The sequence below is a fragment of the Scyliorhinus torazame genome, chromosome 2 (genome assembly GCF_047496885.1).
Source record: "Scyliorhinus torazame isolate Kashiwa2021f chromosome 2, sScyTor2.1, whole genome shotgun sequence".
NCBI classification, from domain to species: Eukaryota; Metazoa; Chordata; class Chondrichthyes; order Carcharhiniformes; family Scyliorhinidae; genus Scyliorhinus; species Scyliorhinus torazame.
The window spans coordinates 101,936,166-101,958,784 of record NC_092708.1 but is presented as its reverse complement, the minus strand read 5'-3'; the positions used below and the strand labels follow the sequence as shown (position 1 = coordinate 101,958,784).

The window sequence follows — 22,619 nt, the reverse complement described above, 5'->3', positions numbered from 1 at the left end:
ATTAAACAGACCTTGTTACACTGCACATTTTCTCCCCTTACAGCTCAGTTTTCAAGTTGCATTGACACTGAACTGTAGTAAAAGTGATAATGCCTTAAATTCTGGTGAAAAGTCTGAATGTAATAAACAGTGTTTGGATGGACATTCTAAATGCTTTTAAACTTTTTAAATATTGCCCCCATCAGTTCATTTTTAAAATTTTAACCAGCAAGTGAGGGGCGGCATGGTAGCACATTGATTAGCATTGTTGCTTCAGAGCACCAGGGCCCCAGGTTCAAATCCCGGCTTGGGTCACTGTGCAGAGTCTCCTTATGTCTGCTTGGATTCCCTCCGGGTGCTCCTGTTTCCTCCCACAAGTCCCGAAAGACGTGTTTGTTAGGTAAATTGGACATTCCGAATCCTCCCTCAGTGTACGCGAACATGCGCCGGGGATTTTCACAGTGTTAATGTAAGCCTACTTGTGACAATAATAAAGATTATTATTATTCTGAATGGGAATGGAGCACACATAAAGCTATAGTTACCTGATCAGAAAAGTGGTGCAGAGACAGCCATGTCCCTCCATACTGTTAGCTGACACTACTCTGAAGCAAGTCTGATGTTAAACTGACAATTGCAAGATAACAGGGGCATTTGATAGAACCAAAGTTTGATAGAAAAGCATAACGTGTTCAGTAACAGAATGCCCATACAACAGGGAACTTGTTGCTCCTTAACAGATCTGTTGTAAAATGCAACAATACAATATCAACTGTACTTCATTGTGTGCTATATTTAGGAGCACAATGTCACAAAGAAAATCACAAGCAAGTGAAAGACAATAACGAAAATTGTTCAAGATCCTTGGCATATGGGTTTATTATTTCTCAGCGTAGAATGATCAGAAACAAAAATGAAATCAAAAAGCAACTTGTAAATATTACAGGAAATGATACTAAATATTTCAAGTATTATTCATTATTATTTAATCCTTATCAATTTTTAATGGCTAATTACACATCTTGTTCACAGCAAAATAGTACAGAATCATAAAATACAGTAATCTATATTTGAAAATAAACTTTTAAGAACAGCGAGTGCCATGCCTAAAATATTAATTTGACCTAATTAACTATGGTCACATGAAATGAATAAGCTTTAATTCAGATTATCCACTTGTACAAGGAACAATTGTGCTGCATTTCAGTGTAGCAGTCTTGCAAATCATATCGACTCTTAAAGTGCCATTCACCACTTATATTGCAGTAAATAAAGTTGATTTATTCAGCAGAGAATATATTAAGCTTTTTTCATTAACATGCTGTTGCTGAGCTGCTCGATTGACAATTTTTTAATGTACAATAGTGAGGGAAGAATTGACAAAGTTACAGGCTAGATTTGAACCAAGTAGCATGCAGCATAACCCTTTGCTAACCCTTTCTCAAGTTTAGTTAATGAGCAATACATTGTATGCCGATCGCATGTTCAAAGTCATGTGTTTGATGAAGATACTAGGCAAGCTACATTTCTCCTTTCTGAAGTGAAAACAATTACATTAATATTGCTTGAAGTATTTAATTTATATGTACCATTGATTCAAATTCATCAATACGCTGTTTAGTATTTCCTTTTCTGATTTTACGATAAGAGACTGTGTTGTACCTGGAATAGCTATGCTTGGCGATGTCAGGCCTCCTTGAAGCCCCCAGCCGATCTTCAGCAGAATCAGTATTAGTTGGTGACTCTGGTTGGGAACTGAGAATGGAACTAGTTGAAGGAGAATCAGAAGAGTCATTTCCCTGTTGGAATTCCTCTGAATAGATTTCCTCGTCAGCCCCAGTATCATCACCATTGTCATCAGAGTTACAATCTTTTACATTTGTATCTGCTTTTCCGTTCTCCTTATAGACTTCTTCTGTTGGTAAAGGGATCACTCCTTCCCCTGCAGGAACTAAAATTTAAATATTAATGTATTTCCATTGCTTGATACTTTGATTCTGCCAAAGACTCTTCACAGTGTTGATTTGATTTGATTTATTGTCACATGTACCGAAGTACAGTGAAAAGTATTTTTCTGCGGCCGAGGAATGTATACAGTACGTACATAGTACATAGTAGTTGATGTTGTAAACCAGCTGTCTGGGTTACAGAAACATAACAAATATATTGAGAGATATAATTCATCTTAGGCAAGAGCCCAAAACAAGAAACATCCCATCAATCATTTATCACTCGCACCAACCTATAATCAGTCATCAGAATTGAATATTGGGAAGAGTGTATAACAGGCAACAAATGTGATGCCATCCATTCTATACTAGCGCCCAAGTTGAATTTCTGTTTCATTTTGAAAGGATCCTCCATTCTTTCTCATCAAAGAAGAACTGTATCGTCTGACAATATTTTCATCCTTTATATTTTCAACCCAATCACTTAAAAGTTAAAACTGAAAAATGAGAAGCAAATTGCTGCATCATTTCTGTTTGCTAGGAACAAGACCAAATCAATTTTAATGGTGTAACTCCTGTGCTCTGGACTTCTTTAGTTAGATAGATGGTTACATGGAAACTTACAAAGAAAATAGAACTAGGAGAAGGCCATTTGGCCCTTCGCCTCCTCTGCCATTCATTATGATCATGGATGATAATCAAGTTCAATAGCCTTCCCTCCCATATCCCTTGATCCCTTTGGCCTCAAGAGCTATATCTAATTCTTTCTTGAAATTACACAATGTTTTGGCCTCAACTTCTTTCTGTGGCAGTGAATTCCACACTCTCTTGGTGAAGGAATTTCTCCTCACGTCAGTCCAAAAAGGTTTACCCCTTATCGTCAAACTATGACCCCTAGTACTGGACTCCCTCACCATCGGGAACATTCTTTCTGAATCTACCCTGTCTAATCCTGTTAGAATTTTGTAAGTCTTCTAAACACCGAAGCGGATAACCTCACATTTATCAACATTATACTGCATCTGCCATGTATATGTCCACACACTCACCCTGTCCAAATCACACTGAAGCATTTTTGCATCCTCCTCACAGCTCACTCTCCCACCCAACTTTGTATCATCTGCAAATTTGGAGATAATACATTTAGTTCCCTCATCCAAGTCATTAATATATAATGTGAATAGTTGGGGTCAAAGAACAAAGAACAAAGAGGTCCTAGCACAAATCCCTGCAGTACCCCACTAGTCACTGGCTGCCAATTGGAAAATGACTGATTTATTCCAACATTTTGCTTCTTGTCTGCTAACCAGTTTTCTATCCATCTCAAGGCACTGCCCATAATCCCATGCGCTTTAACTTTACATAATACTGCTATGTGAGACAGTCAAAAGCCTTCTGAAAGTCTAAATAAACCTCATCCACTGGTTCTCTCTCGTCAACTCTACTAGTTACAGCTTCAAAGAATTCTAGTAGATTTGTCAAGCATGATTTCCCTTTCGTAAATCCATGCTGATTTTGTCTGATTACACCACTGCTTTCCAAATGCTGTGCTATGAAATCCTTGATAATGGACCCTAGCAACTGCCCTACTACCGACGTTAGACTCACTGATCTATAGTTCCCTGTTTTCTCTATACCTCCCTTTTTGAATAGCGGGGTTATATTAGCGACCCTCCAATCTGTAGTCCAGAGTCCAAAGAATTTTGGAAAATGACCACCAATGATCTATTTCTAGGGCAACTTCCTTAAGTAATCTGGGATGGAAATTCCCTGGAGATTTATCCGCCTTCAATCCCATTAATTTCCCCCAAACCATTTCTCCACTAATACTAATTTCCTTCAGCTCCTCTCAAACACTTGTATTCCTCAGAACTTCCAGTTCATTTCTATTCAAAGGTATATGGTAAGGCATAAACTTGAGCAATTAACCATAGTTCCAAAAAAGAGATATGTAATATTTTACCTGCTTCACCATTCTCACCATCAGCAGAGTTTTCCACTAGACTGTTTTCTAGCTCTTCTTCTATTAATTGACAGGATGTTACTACCTCTGATTCTGGATTTACATTCTGAATAGTCATTACTGTAGGGATAATGGTTCCTGTTGTTGACTGAATGGCACCTTCTGTAGCTGAGTCCATGTCATCTATTGTTTGATTCATCTTCTCAGCATTCACTGTAAGTGTGACAGCCTGTTCAATGGTTTTCATTTCAAATAGCATGGTTGCATCTGCAGAGGTCTCCTGCAATGCCACCTCTGGAAGTATGCAGGTCTCCTCAGTACATGAATTAATATCTTCAGTAGGGCAATTGATTTCCTGAGTCGTCAGAATAACCTGTTCTGTGGGTGAAATGGTTTTCCCAATACATGGAATGGTCTCTGCAACTGGAATATTTTCCTCCCGAGGTGGACTGGTTTCCTCAGTACACAGAATGGTCACCTGTGCGGGTGAACTGGTTTCCTGAACAGATGCAATAACTGTCTCTGTAGAGGAGCTATTTTCCTCAATACATGGAATGGTCGACTGTGGGGGTGAATAGGTTTCCTGGGCATTTGCATTAATTTTCACTGTAGGGCGGCTAATTTCTTCAATACATGGAATGGTCTCCGTAAGGGAGCTGACTTCCTCAATACATGGAAGGGCCGCCTGTGCAGGTGAACTAGTTTGGTGAGCAGAAGCAGTGACTTGCTCTGTCGAGGAGCTTGTGTCCTTAATATTTGAAATGGTGTCTGCAGCTGAAATGTCCCCTTCCCTGGTTTCCCCAGTGCTTGTAACCGTCTCTTCTGCAGAAGAACTGCTATTTTCTTCAGTGGGTTTAGCTCCCTCAGTCGTTGTCATGGTTTCAGACAAAATAAAATTGTTTAACTCACCAGTTGGAAATTTGTCTTCTGTTGATTGAACAGCATCTCCTGCTCCTCCTGTAACATCAATCACTTCTGATTGTGTGCTAGTTTTAATTCCACCAGCTTCAACTGAACTAGCTACGGTAGGTTTTTCTTCAGCCATTCTCTGCTCCCAATTCAATAATGGCGTTTAAGTCGATTTTAAATCTTTGGAAAACAAAAGTCACCTTGCTGCTTCTGACTGTGTTAGCAAAATTCAAAATAAGAGAAAGAAAGTGACTGTAAATTATAAAAAGCTGTTTAAATGCTGGGGGTCCAGTTAGTTGCAAGCAGAAATCTGTAGGTAAACCCACCCCGTGAATGGCTCTCTGCTTATTGAGAATATAGTCAGCCAATCATCAATCACATGCCTAATTATTCATCAGATTGCACAATGAGGAGAGAGTCCCATTTTACAGTTTAATTAATACACAATGTAAGGAGTTGAGTACTCGCCTGTTGGTGGCTCAGTTCCTTGCTGCACGAGTAGTAAACAGTAGCCTTCACTAAAACTATAAATGGCTCTTTGTTTTGTGGTCCCTGTAAAATGAAGTGATTGTTCTAAATCTTTAATTCCTAATGAGTAACCACCTTGTATCCCAGTGCCGGGCTACAACAATTTTATGTAGTCAGATTAAAATTCCCAGTCATACTGGCATTGCTAAAGTTCTAGTCATCTTAGCTACTCCAAAGGAGGTATAATTCCAATGCTATTTAGAGGCATTAGTACTAGTCCATGGAGAACTAAAACCAATTTGTAATGTAGAAATATGTTTGATCAAATTAGACTTAAACTCATATGCACCTCAAGTTGAGGTTTTGCACAGCCTGTTTTTAAGAAAAAATTGCTAATCAATACGCTGTACAATAATGTTGACAAATGTTATCATAATTGTCTGTTTCATTTATGTTATGGCATTAGATTGAAGCAAATTGCATCTTGTGAAGGGCAAATAAATAGTAAATTTCAAATAGATGAACCTTTATAAAATGTACTAACAGTTTTAATCTCGGAACTGCTCATTTTTGGCATGAGTGGAATGGTAACAAGGTCAAAATTAGGTGGTAATATTTCCTATCTTATTCACCCAACACCCAATCATACTTTATGGTAAACTGAGAAATTGGCACTGGCCTTCCTCTCCGAATCAGGTGGGATTCCAAGGATTATCCAGCACCTTGAGGCAATATTCATAATGCCACAGATTTCTGGCTATTCGGGCCAACTTGGGAGCCCTTTAAAAATGGCAGGTGAGAACCCATACCTGGATTCTGGTCCCATTCCCGTTCCTGGCAATTCCCGCAGGCATGGCATAAAGGTGTGGGTAGCCAGCCTGCACGGAGAACTCCCACCCTTGCCACCTCCATTTTTGGGGTTGGCAATTGAACCCCCCCCCCCCCACACACACACATACACCGCAGATTTTGTGGATCTGGGATATGTTGGGTAGGAATATGTGGCTCATAGCCCCCTCCAAGGCGTCATAAGCAATGGGGAACCCTAGTTCCAAGTGAGGAACCAAAAGGAAAACAGTGACCTACTGCTGAAATTCTTTGATTGAAATATTTTTAAAATCTGGACCGGGATTCTCCCCTACCCGGCGTGGCGGGGGGTCCCAGCGGAATGGAGTGGCGGGAACCACTCCGGCGTCGGGCCGCCCCAAAGGTGCGGGAAAGGCCTTTGGCGCCACGCCAACCGGGGCCGAAGGGACTCCGCCGGACGGTGGAAGTCCGCGCATGTGCGGGTGGGTCAGCGGCTGCCGACGTAATCCCCGTGCATGCGCGGGGGGGGGTCTGTTCCTCATCAGCCATCGCGGAGGCTATGGCCAAGATGGAAGGAAACGAGTGCCCCCACGGCACAGGCCTGCCCGCAGATCGGTGGGCCTCGATGGTGGGCCAGGCCACCGTGGGGGCACCCACCGGGGCCAGATCGCCCGAGCCCCCCCTAGGACTCCGGAGCCCGCCCGCGCCGCCAGTCCCGCCAGTAAGGTAGGTGGTTTGATTCACGCCGGCGGGGCTGGCATGACAGCAGCGGGACTTTGGCCCATCGCGGGCCGGAGAATCGCCGGGGGGAGGCCCGCTGACCAACGCGCCGCGATTCCTGCCCCTGCCGAATTTTCGGTGCCGGAGAATTCGGTGGCCGGCAGGGGCGGGATTCACGCCGCCTCCTGGCGATTCTTCAATCCGGCGGGGTGTCGGAGAATCCCGCTCCTGTTCTTTCAGTTTTGATAATTAGATGCTGTAATATAACATTTTTACTGCAGCTTAGAGACAGTGGACTGGTCCATATTTAAGAACTCAGCGACCAATTTAAATGAGTGTGCCACCACCGTCACAGACTTAATCAGCAAATGTGTGGACGACTGCGTGCCAAAGAAAGCAGTATGTGCGTTCCCCAACCGGAAACCATAGGTCACTCGCGAGATTGACTCCCTACTGAAGGACAGATCTGAGGCGTTCAAGGCAGACGACCCTGACCTATACAAGAAATCCAGGTACGACCTCCGCAAAGCCATCCGAGATGCCAAGAGAGAATATCAAACCAAGCTGGAGTCACAGACAGACTCTCGGCAGTCGTGGCAAGGACTAAACAACATAATGGGCTACAAAGCGAAGCCGAACAGTATCTCTGGCAGCAGCGCACCCCTCCCCGATGAACTCAATGCATTCTATGCTCGGTTCGAGCAGGTAACCAACAATCCGCTGTCAAGTGCCCCAGCAGCCCATAATTCACCCATACCCACCATCACAGCTTCTGAAGTCAGATTGGCCTTCCTGAAAATGAACCCTCGGAAGGCAACGGGCCCGGATGGGATCCCTGGTCGTGCACTCAGAGCCTGCGCGGACCAGCTGGCAGAGGTATTCGCGGACATCTTTAACCTGTCCCTACTCTACTCCGAGGTCCCCACCTGCTTCAAGAAGACCACCATCATACCGGTACCAAAGAAGAACCAGGCAACGTGCCTCAATGACTACCGACCAGTGGCCCTGACTTCAGTCGTAATGAAGTGCTTTGAGAGGTTGATCATGAAGAACCTCACCTCCATACTCCCAGAACGCCTTGATCCACTGCAATTCGCATACTGCTGCAACCGGTCCACATCAGACACCATTTTCCTGGCCCTACACTCATCCCGAGAGCATCTCGAAAACAAGGACTCCTACATTAGACTCCTATTTATTGACTACAGCTCCGCCTTCAACACCATAATCCCAGCCAAGCTCATATCAAAGCTCCAAAACCTAGGACTTGCCTCCCCACTCTGCAACTGGATCCTCGATTTTCTGACCAACAGACCACAATCAGTAAGAATGAACAACAACACCTCCTCCACAATAGTCCTCAACACCGGCGCCCCGCAAGGCTGTGTACTGAGCCCCCTACTCTACTCCCTGTACACACACGACTGCGTGGCAAAACTTGGTTCCAACTCCATCTACAAATTTGCTGACGATACGAACATAGTGGGCCGGATTTCGAATAACGACGAGTCCAAATACAGGGGGGAGATAGAGAATCTAGTGGAGTGGTGTAGCGACAACAATCTCTCCCTCAATGCCACCAAAACTAAAGAGCTGGTAATTGACTTCAGGAAGCAAAGTACTGTACACACCCCTGTCAGCACCAACAGGGCCGAGGTGGAGATGGTTAGCAGTTTCAAATTCCTAGGGGTGCACATCTCCAAAAATCTGTCCTGATCCACCCACGTCGACGCTACCACCAAGAAAGCACAACAGCGCCTATACTTCCTCAGGAAACTAAGGAAATTCGGCATGTCCACATTAACCCTTACCAACATTTACCGATGCACCATAGAAAGCATCCTATCGGGCTGCATCACAGTCTGGTATGGCAACTGCTCGGCCCAGGACCGCAAGAAACTTCAGAGAGTCGTGAACACCGCCCAGTCCATCACACAAACCTGCCTCCCATCCATTGACTCCATCTACACCTCCCGCTGCCTGGGGAAAGCAGGCAGCATAATCAAAGACCCCTCCCACCCGGCTTACTCACTCTTCCAACTTCTTCCATCGGGCAGGAGATACAGAAGTCTGAGAACACGCATGAACAGACTCAAAAATAGCGTCTTCCCCACTGTCACCAGATTCCTAAATGACCCTTTTATGGACTGACCTCATTAACACTACACCCTGTATGCTTCATCCGATGCCAGTGCTTATGTAGTTACATTGTATATGTTATGTTGCCCTATTATGTATTTTCTTTTATTCCCTTTTCTTCTCATGTACTTAATGATCTGTTGAGCTGCTCGCAGAAAAATACTTTTCACTGTACCTCGGTACACGTGACAATAAACAAATCCAATCCAATCCAATGATTGATTATAGGACTCTGTCCTGAAAAGGCAAGTTAATCATTGCATTCACCAGAATTTTGCAAGTGTGGTATTCCCAAAAGCACATTGTAAAAAGTGCTCTTCAGCATTTAGAACTCAAGGAAACAGTACTTAAGTGTCCTGATCTGAAGTGATTTAAATCCAGAGTCCTTTAAAAGTAGGAAACCTTCAGTGGTATTCAGTTAGAGAGAACAAATCAGACAGCTGTTGCTGGATTGATTGATAGGCCATCTGGTGTAGCTTAGAAATAAACATAGCCATCGAGTTTTGCAGTTTTAATAAACTCCGTGGTTTACATTTCCAGTGGCAGCCTTTTCGTAAGATGGTGGCTTGCACCAGATTGGTCAACTTCATGTTACACATCATCTGGCATGACTCAAAGCCCCACACTGGCAATCTTCTGCATTTGTCGGCTGAGAAGATGCACAATTTGCTGGCCTCTATTTTCTCTGGGTCCCCTTCATGGCCAGCTGAGGGTTTTTTCCTGCTCATTTTGTTGCCTCTGGAGGTGATCCAGATAAGAATTTTGTGCCCAATGTATCTTCTAGCTCAGCATGAAAAGTACCACTGCCGATCTTTTAGAACACTTTTTCCGAACTGGGTTCCACGGATCCCTGGAGTTCCCCGGTAGGTTTGAAAAAAGCTGTCCTGACAGTTTGTCCAATCAGAGGTAGTTTACACACTGCATTGGCTATTGATAGGCCGCCCATCAGCAGCCAATGCACTGAGAAGCAGGGACTCTGGACAAACTGGAAATGCGACAAATGCCTGGGCATCAGTCTTCAGCCAATTCCATTCAACCCATGTGATATAAAGAAACAGTTGAAGGCACTGGACATTGCAAAGGCTATGGGCCCTGACAATATTCTGGCAATAGCCCTGAAGACTTGTATGCCAGAATCTGTTGTGCCCCTAGCCAAGCTGTTCCAGTACAGCTACAACACTGACACATTCCTAGCCTAGTTATGTCCTGTACACAAGAAACAGGAAAAATCCAACCCGGCCAATTACCATTCCATCAGTCTACTCTTGATTATCAGTAAGTGATGGAAGGGGTCATCAACAGTGCTATCAAGCGGCACTTGCTTAGCAAGTGTGGCACAGGTGGTATGGTAGCGCAATGGTTAGCACTGCTGCCTCACTGCTCCAGGGACCCGGGTTCAATTCCAGCCTTGAATGACTGGCTGTGCAGAGTCTGCACGTTCTCCCCGTGTCTGTTGGGTTTCCTCCGGGTGCCCCGGTTTCCTCCCACAATCCAAACATGTGCAGGTTAGATGGATTGGCCATGCTAAATTGCCCCTTAGTGTCCAAAAGGTTAGGTGGGGTTACTGGGTTACTGGGATAGGGTGGAGGCATGGGCTCTTTCCAAGGGCCGGTGCTGACTCGATGGCCAATTGTCCTCTTTCTGCACTGTAAATTCTATGTGTAATAATCTGCCCAGAGATGTTCAGTTTGGATTTCGCCAGAGTCAATCAGCTCCTGACCTCATTACAGCCTTGGTTCAAATATGAAAAAATGTGTTGAATCCCAGAGGTAGGTGAGAGTGACTGCTTTTGATATCAAGGTGACATTTGACCAGGTGTGGCATCAAGAAGTCCTAGCAAAATTGTAATCAATAGGAATCAGGGGGAAATCCCTCCGCAGGTTGGAGTCATCCATGGCACAAAAGAAGATGGCTGAAATTGTTGAAGGTCAATGATCTCTGTCCCAGGAGTTTCTCAGGGTTGTGAGCTCTATCAACCTGCACCCAGGGCCAAACCTCTCAACCAAGACAACATCTTCCACGGCAGCCGTCTTCTAATGCACACGGCTCCGCCAAGGTGAGAACTCACTCAGCAGCAACTGCGCCACTACCAGCTGGGCCCGACCCCAGCCCACTCCACTGCCATGAACAAACACGGATTTTAACATTTTATCTCCACTCTTACTCACAAAAAAATCAGGAACTTCCAAGCCGGAGAAAAAACAAGTATAAAATGTGCACCACGATGAAATGAAGGATTAGGACAAATAGAGCTGGAGCTCACAAAAACGCAACCACTCCCGTGTTCACATCACGTGATCCCTCGCAAAACAATTTTTAACAGCAATTGACTCTGAATGGGGTAGTATTTAGTTGCCAAGAGCTCTGAAGCCGTTATAAATTAAATGAAAGCGCTATTTGTAGAAACAGACCTGCAAATAACTCCTTTGAAGATTTGCGACCAACTCTTTGTGCAATAAGCCTTTAAAAATCAAAAGGACCTGTGGTTTTCCAATGAAGTTGGCAAAAATTTGTAAAAGTGCATTATCCTCCTGAGAACCTGCGGTCACCTCTCATTTGTTAATCTTACTGCGCACACAAGTTATCATTCTTACAGTTTTTTTCTGCTTCCAAGACGTTTGTCAGTGATCTGAGAGAAAACAGCCACCTCATTGCACTTGCCAGCTATCATATCTGACTTGACATAGGATACTTGATTAATAAGGAGATCAGGGGTTATGGGGAGAAGGCAGGAGAATGGGGATGAGAAAATATCAGCCATGATTGAATAGCGGAGCGGACCGAGTGGCCTAATTCTGCTCCTATGCCTTATGGTCTTATGGATACTGATGGACTTTTACAATACTGGAATGCAATGGGTAGAACCATTAACAGACACTATGGATTGCAATCGGTCATAAATACAACATTTATTTTGCACCTATAACCTAATAAAATATCCCAAAACGTTTCGCAGGAGCATTTCAAAACAATGACACATGAGCTTTTTGATCAGGTGATCAAAGGCTTCATCAAAGAGGAAGTTTTATGAAGTCTCTCAAAGGGGGAAAGTGTGTTAAGAGGCAAACCGAAGTTGGGAGGGAATTCCAGAGCTTAGGGCCTGGGCAACTGAAAGACATGGCCAGTATCAATGTGTGTAATGAAAAATGAAAATGAAATGAAATGAAAATCGCTTATTGTCACAAGTAGGCTTCAAATAAAGTTACTGTTAAAAGCCCCTAGTCGCCACATTCCGGCGCCTGGTCGGGGAAGCTGTTACGGGAATTGAACCATGCTGCTGGCCTGCCTTGGTCTGCTTTCAAAGCCAGTGATTTAGCCCTGTGCTAAACAGCCCCTAGTGTTTTATTGGCAGTCATTCAGGGGTGGTGAAAGTGAAGGCGCTTCGTAAAATGTACACAAATGACAAAGTGCAATCAGTGATGTCTTGTATTCAGGAAATATCATGGACTGAAAAGTTGGATTGTCCTTCCATTTGGTGTTCCATGTTTATTTGAAGTCGGCAAATGCAACTGCATGACACGAGTATCATCATTTGACAAGAAATAGGGAAAAGAGCAACTTACTTCATGAAATAAATACGGCAATATGTGGGTTAAAATAGGGCTGGATTCTCCATTAGGAGATTGTAGGCGTGATTTAACATTGTGGGCGATTTAGCAGAGTATTTCCCGAGCTTGTTGTGCCAGGAATGACGCTGCTATAGAATGGGACTCTAATCCCCTTGCAGGCCTCAGTGAGGAAGGGGCCACACTTACCTTCATTTTTAAATGATGCCTTGATCTCTCGATCCCCCAACGCGGCCTCAAGACCCCCCCCCCCAGCTGTTGGGGGGTCTTTGATCCCCCCGCACCCCACCTCATAAGGGCAGGGCACCCCGGGCCCAATATCCAGCATGGGCAAAATGCCAGCTTGGCACCTTGGCACTGCCAGCCTGGCAATACCACCTGGGCACCCTGGTAGTGCCAGGCTGGCACCCAGGTGGCACTGCTAGAGTACCCAGGTGGAAATGCCAGAGAGCCAGGCAGTCAGCGCCAAGGTGCCTGGGTGGCATCAGAAGTGCTAGGGTGCCACCCCGCACTGAGATCGACCACCCGGGGGCTTCTGATCACCTGGGAGACTCCCCAAGGTTCAACCTAGTCCCCTTTTGTGGAGATCAGTGCTAAATGGCACTGTGCTGGGGTCTCCTAAGTGAGGCCATTAGATCCCGGGACTGGTTAGCTCTGGCAAAGACATATTTAAGTTACACTTAAATATACAAATTTAGGTCCTGCTCATTTTGGGATCCCATTAGATCTCGCGAGGCGTGGAGAGCCGGGTAAATCTCGTGAGAGGCCACTCGTGAGATTTTTAAAGCTGCGTCAAGTCCTGAGTCGGGCACGACACGGCCATTTGAGCATGCCCTTGTTCTAATGTCAGAACAAAATCGTTTCTGGTTTGCGCTGGCACTAGGAGAGGCACCAGAAGTGATTGCCTCCCCCTTCCATGCAAATTTATGCATGGCAGGGAGCGCAAGGGATTCCCTTCCAAAACCATCTATCAGGCTGCCATTTTGAGCAGACTGCCCGATACCAAGATCAAAGGATTTGAGGGGGTTTAATGCCTTGTAATGTGGTTGTGGCTTTCTATAAAGTAAAATCTGCTGCTCTCTACACATCTGTCTGAGGCAGCAGGTGTAAGGGCCAGGTGAATGAAAAACAGTGACTTTTCACTGTTTCTGCCTGGATTGCTCTTTAGTTTCCAGACAGGGGGGACTGATGGGGAGTAGGGGGGGGACTTTTTGATAGAAGGGTGGGGCCTCTGATATGGGGGTTCTCTGACATAGGGTGTCACTGATATAGGGGTGCCTCTGATATGGGAGTGTCTAGTGGGGGCCTCTGGTGGGGCTGTCTGGCAGGGGTCTCTGGTGGGGGTATCTGGTGGTGAGCTGTGCAGTATTTGTATTGTGAGGGGACGGGCCCGGGTCAGCTACATTAAATACTTACACCTTGGCCTACAGTGAGGTCCACCTCGTCAGGGCCACACTGACAAATACTTGCACCAATCCACACTCGCGTGAATCCCATCCCAGAGGGCTGGAGTATCATGGAGGTCTGGGGAATCTGGGGTCCAGCCGTTAATAGGATGTAAATGGGTTCAAATGACCCATTTCTATCCTACCGCTGGCATGGGGCACAAACCTCAATACTGCCGCTGGCGCTGATCCCTTTTTAAAAAATAAATTTAGAATACCCAATTCTTTTGTTTTCTAATTACGGGGCAATTTAGCATGGCCAATCCACCTAGCTTGCACATCTCCTGGGTTCTGGGGGTGAGACCCATGTAGACAGGTGGAGAATGTGCAAACTACACATGGACAGTGACCCAGAGAACTCGGGTCCTCAGCTCCGTGAGGCAGCAGTGCTAACCACTGTGCCGTCCTCTGATCCCATTATTTGCCCAACACAAGATTCTCCACCACATCCGGAACTTCCCTATCGGCAGCAGGTGACAAAAAAAATCCCCCATAAATTCACCAAGCTCTTTCAGAAGAAATAGTTACTCTTTCAGATTTCAATTATATAAATAATGTGTTTTGCATAGCATTTTTAACTGCACTTCAAGTATTTCAAACACACCATTTAATTTAATACAAAAACAGAAAATGCTGGACAATCTCAGCAGGTCTGACAACATCTGTGGAGAGAAAAATGAGCTAACGTATCGAGTCTGGATGACTCTTTAACAAACCTTTGACAAAGCTTTGAGCTTTGAAAAAGAATCATCCAGACGCGAAACGCTAGCAACTTAACCTCTCTTGGAATGGGAAGCAGGCTTATAGTTCCACTTTTTGAAGTCTCTAACTTCTATCTTCTTCCTGTCAATGACCACTTAAGGGCCTCAACCTGCCACTGCTGGTATTAACCAGTTACAGGCAGGCCTGTCACTATGCGGCATGCATGGCAGCTAAAACAATACAGCCATCTTGTCGCTCCAGGGGAGAGGGGGCCTGCTGAGATCCACCCTCAACTCTTTTGCCGAGTCCCTCCCACACCCATCTCCACACAACTTCCACCCAGTGACCTCTTCCCTTTCCCCCTTCCTAATATTACTTACCTATGCCTGTGCAATCTTGGTACTCCGTTGCCTGCCCTTCTAGCAGCAACCACTGCCTTTCCAGTGGAGCGCAAGAGCTACCAGCAGGTTGATAGATGAGACTTGCACCCCCGGGGTCTTGTTTCCAGTGGAAAGCCTGCTACTGGCCTCACCACTGCCTAATTGGCTTGTAGTTCAGTGAGCTTTCCCAAAAAGACACAGTGCAAGTCACTTGTCAGCTCTCCAGCCAGCAGTCAAGATTGCTAATGCCTGAACAAGATTTCACCCTACAATTCTGCTGTGGTTGTGCTGTAATATATGAAAGTGGTGCAGATTTTTCAATTCAAATAAGTGAATAGGGAACATCTTTTCTGTAATTTAATATTTAGTTACTTACTAAGTAATGTTTAGTTGATGTTGATTTTAGTTTGTTCGTACAGTAAAAGTCTGAACGCTGTGCAATTCCTTAATGTTGGCCACTGGCAAATTCATATCTCTTTTTAAAAGTTATTAGTCTCTACAAGGATTATAACACTTTCAATGAATCTATCTGACTCCTTTCACTGTCTGTCTGGTTAAAATCCCCCATTTCCATTTCATGAGCTTGAATCTACTCTCTTAACCTTTCTGTGTCTACCCTGAAATTTGACGGACTAACTCCACTCCGTGGTTGGAACTGTGGCACTGACTGATTAGTCTTAATCAAAGACTCTGGCTCACTTTGCTCTACCAGTGGACTTTATGATACCGGCAAACTTACCGTTTCTTTGTCACTTCCACTTTCTTTCCAACATTCACTCGGACTGCATGAGGAATTGAGACAATAAGAGAATTACCATTGCTATGGGCCAGGGTTTAGAGAACACAAAAGTATATCATGGAGTTCACCTGACCTCCAACTTTTAATAGATTTTGGTTATGAGGAGCACAAGGGCCCACTTTCCAGGTGTTATGCAATAGAGATTTTAAGTATTTTTAAACAAAATAAGAAATATTGACAGTAAATATACCTTATTGTTTAACAAAACAAAACACGCAAACATTTATAATAACATAGTCCATTTTAGTTCTTCTTCCTCCACGAACCTGCTTGTCTTCTTCACATTCGTGACAAAGCACCACTATCATTTTTTCTCATCCTGCCACATGTATTAAATGAAATGGCTGCAACAATAAACTCCATTAAAACAGTCTGGCATTGTGATTCTGGAATCGCTCCAAAAGCGTCAATGGATTATGATCAGTATATATAATTGTTTCAGATGAATTGCTGGTAATATAAATTTGAAAATGTTGCAAAGCCAGCACCAAGCTCAAAGTCTGCTTCTCAATCGTTGAATTCTTCTAATGGTGCTTATTTAATTTCTTTGAAAAATAATCAATAGGTCGCTCTAGTCCTTTGTCGTCTTCTTGTAAGAGCACTGTACCTATGCCCACATCACTCGCATCAACAGCCACTTTGAATGGTTTTGTGTAATTTAGGATGGCCAGCAGAGGAGCAGTGGTTAACACAATCTTCAGGCCGTCAAATGCCTGTTGGCACTCCGCTGCCCACTGAAATTTGCTACGCTTCTTTAGAAAGCCCGTCAATGAAGCGACCACATTCTGTGCTAAAATTCGGCACAAATTTCCTATAAAATCCACTCATGCCAAGAAATCGCATTATTTCCCTTTGTGTCAAAGGTATTGGAAACTCACCAATAACTTTTGATTTCACATCCCGTGGGACCATTCAACCCTGTCCAATTGTATGGCCAAGGAAAGTGACTTGGACTTTTCCAAATTCACTTGTGGCTAGATTTACCACCAAACCCGCCTCCTGAAGTCGATCGAATAATTCCATCAGATGCTTCAAATGTTCTTTCCATGTCTGACTAAAAATTACCAGATCGTCGATGTATACCACACAATTGGGTAATCCAGAAACAACTTTGTTATTTAACCATTGAAATGTGGCTGGGGCGTTTTTCATGCAAAATGGCATAACTTTGAATTGGTATATACCATCTGGAGTCACAAAAGCTGAAATTTCCTACGCCCTTTCGGAGAAAGGTACCTGATAGTAACCTTTAAGTAAATCCAGTTTAAAAATAAAAGCTGATTGTCCCACTTTCTCAATGCAATCCTCTAAGCGTGGGATAGGATTAGAGTCCATTCTTGTAACTGCATTAACATTTCTATAATCCACACACAACTGTTGGGTACCATCCGGTTTCAGTACCAACACTTTGGGTGAGCTCCATTGGCTGCAACCCACTTCAATTATGCCACTTTTAAGCATACTTTCAATTTCTTTCTTAACCTGTGCTAATTTTAAAGATTAAGTCTATATGGATGTTGTTTAATTTGAACAGCATTTTCCACCTCTACATCATGTATAGCCATTTTAGTACTTCCCAACTTATCTCCGCAAACTTGCCCATGTGATATCAATAACTCTTTCAGATCAGTTTGTTTTTCCTCTGGAAGGTAACTCAACAATTTATCCCAATTTTTAAGAACACCCTCATTTTCCAATTTAATTTGAGGGATGTCAAATTCAAAGTCATCTGGATTTGGTTCTTCACTTTGAGTTAGAATCATTAAAACCTCCTCCTTTTGCTCTCCTTCCCTTTCAAAGTACCTTTTAAGCATATTCACATGACACACTTGGTGAGTTTTCCTTCTATCTGGCATTCTTACCACATAATTCACCTCACTTAATTTCCTTTCAATCTGGTAAGGTCCACAAAACCTTGCTTTTAATGGTTCACCTACTACTGGTAACAATACTAAAATTTTATCTCCACTGGCAAAACTATGAACTTTTGCTTTCTTGTCCGCTACCCATTTCATCACATGTTGTGCAACTTTTAAATGTTGTCTAGCCAATTCCCCTGTTCTGTTTAATCGTTCCCTAAAATTTGACACGTAATCCAATAATGTAAGTTCCGACTGCTCACTCACCAATTTTTCCTTAATCAATTGAAGTGGTCCTCTTATCTCATGGCCAAACATTTGTTCAAAAGGACTGAATTTGTTTGACTTATTTGGTGCATCCCTAATTGCAAACAGTACGGATGGAATTCCTTTATTCCAATTCTCTGGATAGTCTTGACAATAAGTCCTCAACATTGTCTTTAATGTCTGATGCCACCTTTATAACGCTCCCAGTGATTCTGGATGGTACGCAGTTGATTTAAATTGTTTTATTCCTAAGCTATCCATAAATTCTTTGAATAACCTTGAGGTAAAATTTGATCCTTGATCTGATTGTATTTCTGTGGGGAGTCCATATCTAGAAAAGAATTTAAGTAACTCCTCCACAATCTTTTTAGCTGCAATGTTGCATGCTGGAATGGCCTCTGGAAACCTAGTCGACACATCCATTATAGTCAAAAGATATTGATTCCCACTTTTCGTTTTAGGAAGCGGTCCTACGCAATCAATTAAGACCCTTGTAAAAGGTTCCTCATAAGCTGGAATGGGTATTAAGGGAGCTGGTTTTATCACTGCTTGAGGTTTCCTGATCACTTGATATGTGTGACATGATCGACAAAATTTAACTACATCTTTATGTAGTCCAGGCCAATAAAAATGTTTTCGTATTTTAGCTTGAGTTTTCCTTACTCCCAAATGACCCCCCACTGGTACCTCATGTGCAACTCGCAACACCTCCTTTCTATACCCTACTGGAAATACCACTTGATGAACTTCTGCCCACTTTTCATCCACCTGCATTTGTAAAGGTCTCCATTTTCTCATCAAGACATCACTTTTACGGTAATAACATTCTGGTATATACTCAGATTCCTCTTCCATGTTTGGTTTCTGATACATCCGTTTTATTTCTATATCTTTCTGTTGTAACTCCGCCAATTTTTCTGAACTTAAAATATCTGCCTCATCCTCCACCTGTACTTGTTCTTTTCCAACCTTCTGATCAAAAATCGTTTCTGATAATTGAACATCAATTTTATCTTCATGCTTTGATTTCTCCTCTTGTCTAAACCTGTGACTTTCCGACCTTGTTCCTACACAATCCGGAAAAATCCCAGAGTATTCGTCCTTCAACACTTCAGTTAGCTGATTTTCCACTGGCTTATCAACCACAGTAGGCATCACTCCCACCTGCAATCCAACTATATCATCACACAAGATAAACTGTATTCCTGGACAAGATTGTTTCTCAATTACTCCTACTGCCACTTCACCACGCTTCACTGGAATTTCCAACCTTACCTTATATAATGGAACACGACTCTTCTCACCCTAAACTCCACATATTATCACCTTTTCTGGCAATATTCCTCCTAAACTACATAACTCCTCATCTCTTACCATCAAAGATTGACTAGCTCCCGTATCTCTTAAAATTGTGACTTCTTTACCTACTCCTGGTACACATGAGTAAATTTTACCCACACAAGTAATTTTTTTAAAGAGATCTGGCACCTTCTTATCAATCACCTCTTGATCAGGCTGTACAATCTTTTGCACCTCCTTCGCTTCACTTGGGCTTTCCTTTACCACTTTAAAAAACCCCATTGGCTTATCCTGTTTTACCACATCAGCCTTCCCAGTGCTTTTCTTCAACCACCAACAATGTGACTTTACATGGCCTAGTTTATTACAGTGAAAACATTTGAAACTTTTCATTTCTCTTCCACCCTCCTGGATTTCTTTTTTAATCTGAAATACACTTTCCTTATTATCTCCCATCCGATCCCCTTAACCGTTACCATTTGAGAATTTCTCTTTTCCCCAGTTTCTATCCCTCACAGGCTGAAACTGATGTCAGAAACCAAGCTTTGATTTTTACACCTCCTCATACGTCCCAGATACCTCCTCTGATAGTGACGCAAACACTTCACTAGCTCTACCTACCAGCTTTGTTTGAATCAGTAATAGCCACATGTCCTGTGGCCATTTCATTTGTTTTGCTACCTTCTCAAATGAAATGAAAAAGGCTTCTACCTCCTTCTCATCAAACCTTGGTAATGCTTGGACATTTTTAAACAGATCCCCACCAAGCCTTTGATGATGACGATCGTTCTCTTCATCCTCATCACTATCCTCAAACTGTACGTTTCTCTTTACGTCCGCCAATTTTAACTGACTGTCATGTTTCATGGCCATTTTCTGAAATTCAAACTCTCTGGGCGGGATTCTCCGACCCCCGTGCTGGATCGGAGAATCCCCGGGGGGGCGGCGCAAACCCTGCCCCGCCACCCCTACGCTGGCTGCCGTATTCTACAGCGTCGGTTTTTTGGCGTGGGTGGGATTCACACCACGCCGGTCGGGGGCTGTTGGTAGTGGTCCCCCTGGCGATTCTCTGGGCCCTGATGGGCCGAGCGGCCATCCGTTTTTGGCCAGTCCCGCCGGCGTGAATCACTCAACTCATGTACCGGCGGGACCTGGCAGTTAAGTCGGCGGGGGTGGTCCTCGGGTGTGGGCGCGGGGGGGATCAGACCCCGGGGGGGCCCCCAAGATGGCCTGGCCCATAATCGGGACCCACCGATCAGCAGGCGGGCTTGTTCTGTGGGGGCACTTCTTCCTTCCGCGCCTACCCCTGTAAGGCTCCGCCATGGCCGGCGCGGAGAAGCAAACCATGCCAGTGGCTCCGTGCATGCGCGAGATCATGCCGGCCCTTCGGCGCATGCACAAACTCACGCTGTCCCTTCGCTAGCAGCTGGAGCGGCGCCAACCCCTCCACCGTCCACCTAACCCTTGAAAGTGCGGAGAATTCCGCACTTTCGGGGGCTGTTGATGCCGGAGTGGTTGGCGCTGGTTCTCCTGCCGGCATGGCGACTTAGTCCCCAGAAGGGGGAATCCCGGCCTCTCTCTTTTTACCTTTCCTCTCTTTCTTTTTCTTTTTCCTCTCTGTCTTTTTCTTTTTCCTCTCTATCTCTTTCTCTCTCTTTTTCTTTTTCCCTGATCTGTACCACCATTTCTCTTTCTTTTTGTACTGCTTGGGCTATTCTTTCTCTTTTAATTTCTTCTCTCTCCATTTCTTTTTCCCTGATCTGTACCTCCCTTTCTCTCTCGTTTTCCTTCATTTCGTATTTATGCTGCTTTAATTCTTTTTCATGTTCAAGTTGCTTGATCTGTAACTGAAATTTTTGCCATTTCCAATGAGTCTGACGGCATCTCAGGCAATTTTAAATGCTCAGCTACTGCCGTAAGTACCTCTTCTTTTCGTATGCTGTCAGGTAACGTTAACTGCAATGTTTTTGCCAAATCTAAAAGCCTTTTTTTAGTCTCTGTTCATAATGTACTGCTTGTGACCGTCTCCCCCAAAAAACTTCTTAACCTCTGAAAGAGCCATTGTCCACAACACATAGAACATAGAACATAGAACATAGAACAATACAGCGCAGTACAGGCCCTTTGGCCCACGATGTTGCACCGAAACAAAAGCCATCTAACCTACACTATACCATTATCATCCATATGTTTATCCAATAAACTTTTAAATGCCCTCAATGTTGGCTAGTTCACTACTGTAGCAGGTGGGGCATTCCACGGCCTCACTACTCTTTGCGTAAAGAACCTACCTCAGACCTCTGTCCTATATCTATTACCCCTCAGTTTAAAGTTATGTCCCCTCGTGCCAGCCATTTCCATCCGCGGGAGAAGGTTCTCACTGTCCACCCTATCCAACCCGCTGATCATTTTGTATGCCTCTATTAAGTCTCCTCTTAACCTTCTTCTCTCCAACGAAAACAACCTCAAGTCCCTCAGCCTTTCCTCATAAGATTTTCCCTCCATACCAGGCAACATCCTGGTAAATCTCCTCTGCACCCGCTCCAAAGCCTCCACGTCCTTCCTATAATGCGGTGACCAGAACTGTACGCAATACTCCAAATGCGGCCGTACCAGAGTTCTGTACAGCTGCAACATGACCTCCTGACTCCGGAACTCAATCCCTCTACCAATAAAGGCCAACACTCCATAGGCCTTCTTCACCACCCTATCAACCTGGGTGGCAACTTTCAGGGATCTATGTACATGGACACCTAGATCCCTCTGCTCATCCACACTTCCAAGAACTTTACCATTAGCCAAATATTCTGCATTCCTGTTATTCCTTCCAAAGTGAATCACCTCACACTTCTCTACATTAAACTCCATTTGCCACCTCTCAGCCCAGCTCTGCAGCTTATCTATATCCCTCTGTAACCTGCTACTTCCTTCCACACTATCGACAACACCACCGACTTTAGTATCGTCTGCAAATTTACTCACGCACCCTTCTGCGCCTTCCTCTAGGTCATTGATAAAAATGACAAACAGCAACGGCCCCAGAACAGATCCTTGTGGTACTCCACTTGTGACTGAACTCCATTCTGAACATTTCCTATCAACCACCACCCTCTGTCTTCTTTCAGCTAGCCAATTTGTGATCCACATCTCTAAATCACCCTCAATCCCCAGCCTCCGTATTTTCTGCAATAGCCTACCGTGGGGAACCTTATCAAACGCTTTGCTGAAATCCATATACACCACATCAACTGCTCTACCCTCGTCTACCTGTTCAGTCACCTTCTCAAAGAACTCGATATGGTGTGTGAGGCATGAACTACCCTTCACAAAGCCATGCTGACTATCCCTGATCATATTATTCCTATCTA

At 44.1% G+C, this 22,619-nt stretch overlaps 1 protein-coding gene across 2 annotated transcripts; it reads right to left on the bottom strand.

The window, feature by feature from the left end:
• Positions 1 to 842: 842 nt before the first annotated feature.
• Positions 843 to 5,213, bottom strand: LOC140390166 (uncharacterized). Of its 2 annotated transcripts, XM_072475115.1 has the most exons (3): positions 3,892 to 5,213; positions 2,978 to 3,048; positions 1,742 to 1,930 (listed from the first exon to the last, which is right to left on the bottom strand). In XM_072475115.1, the coding sequence occupies exons 1-3, from the start codon at positions 4,934 to 4,936 to the stop codon at positions 1,910 to 1,912; spliced, it is 1,137 nt and encodes a 378-aa protein (XP_072331216.1). In that variant the 5' UTR covers positions 4,937 to 5,213; the 3' UTR covers positions 1,742 to 1,909. The 2 variants fall into 2 exon arrangements, with proteins under 2 accessions (XP_072331209.1, XP_072331216.1); XM_072475108.1 differs by lacking the exon at positions 2,978 to 3,048 and having other exon boundaries at positions 843 to 1,930; positions 3,892 to 5,184.
• Between the last annotated feature and the right edge of the window lie 17,406 nt (positions 5,214 to 22,619).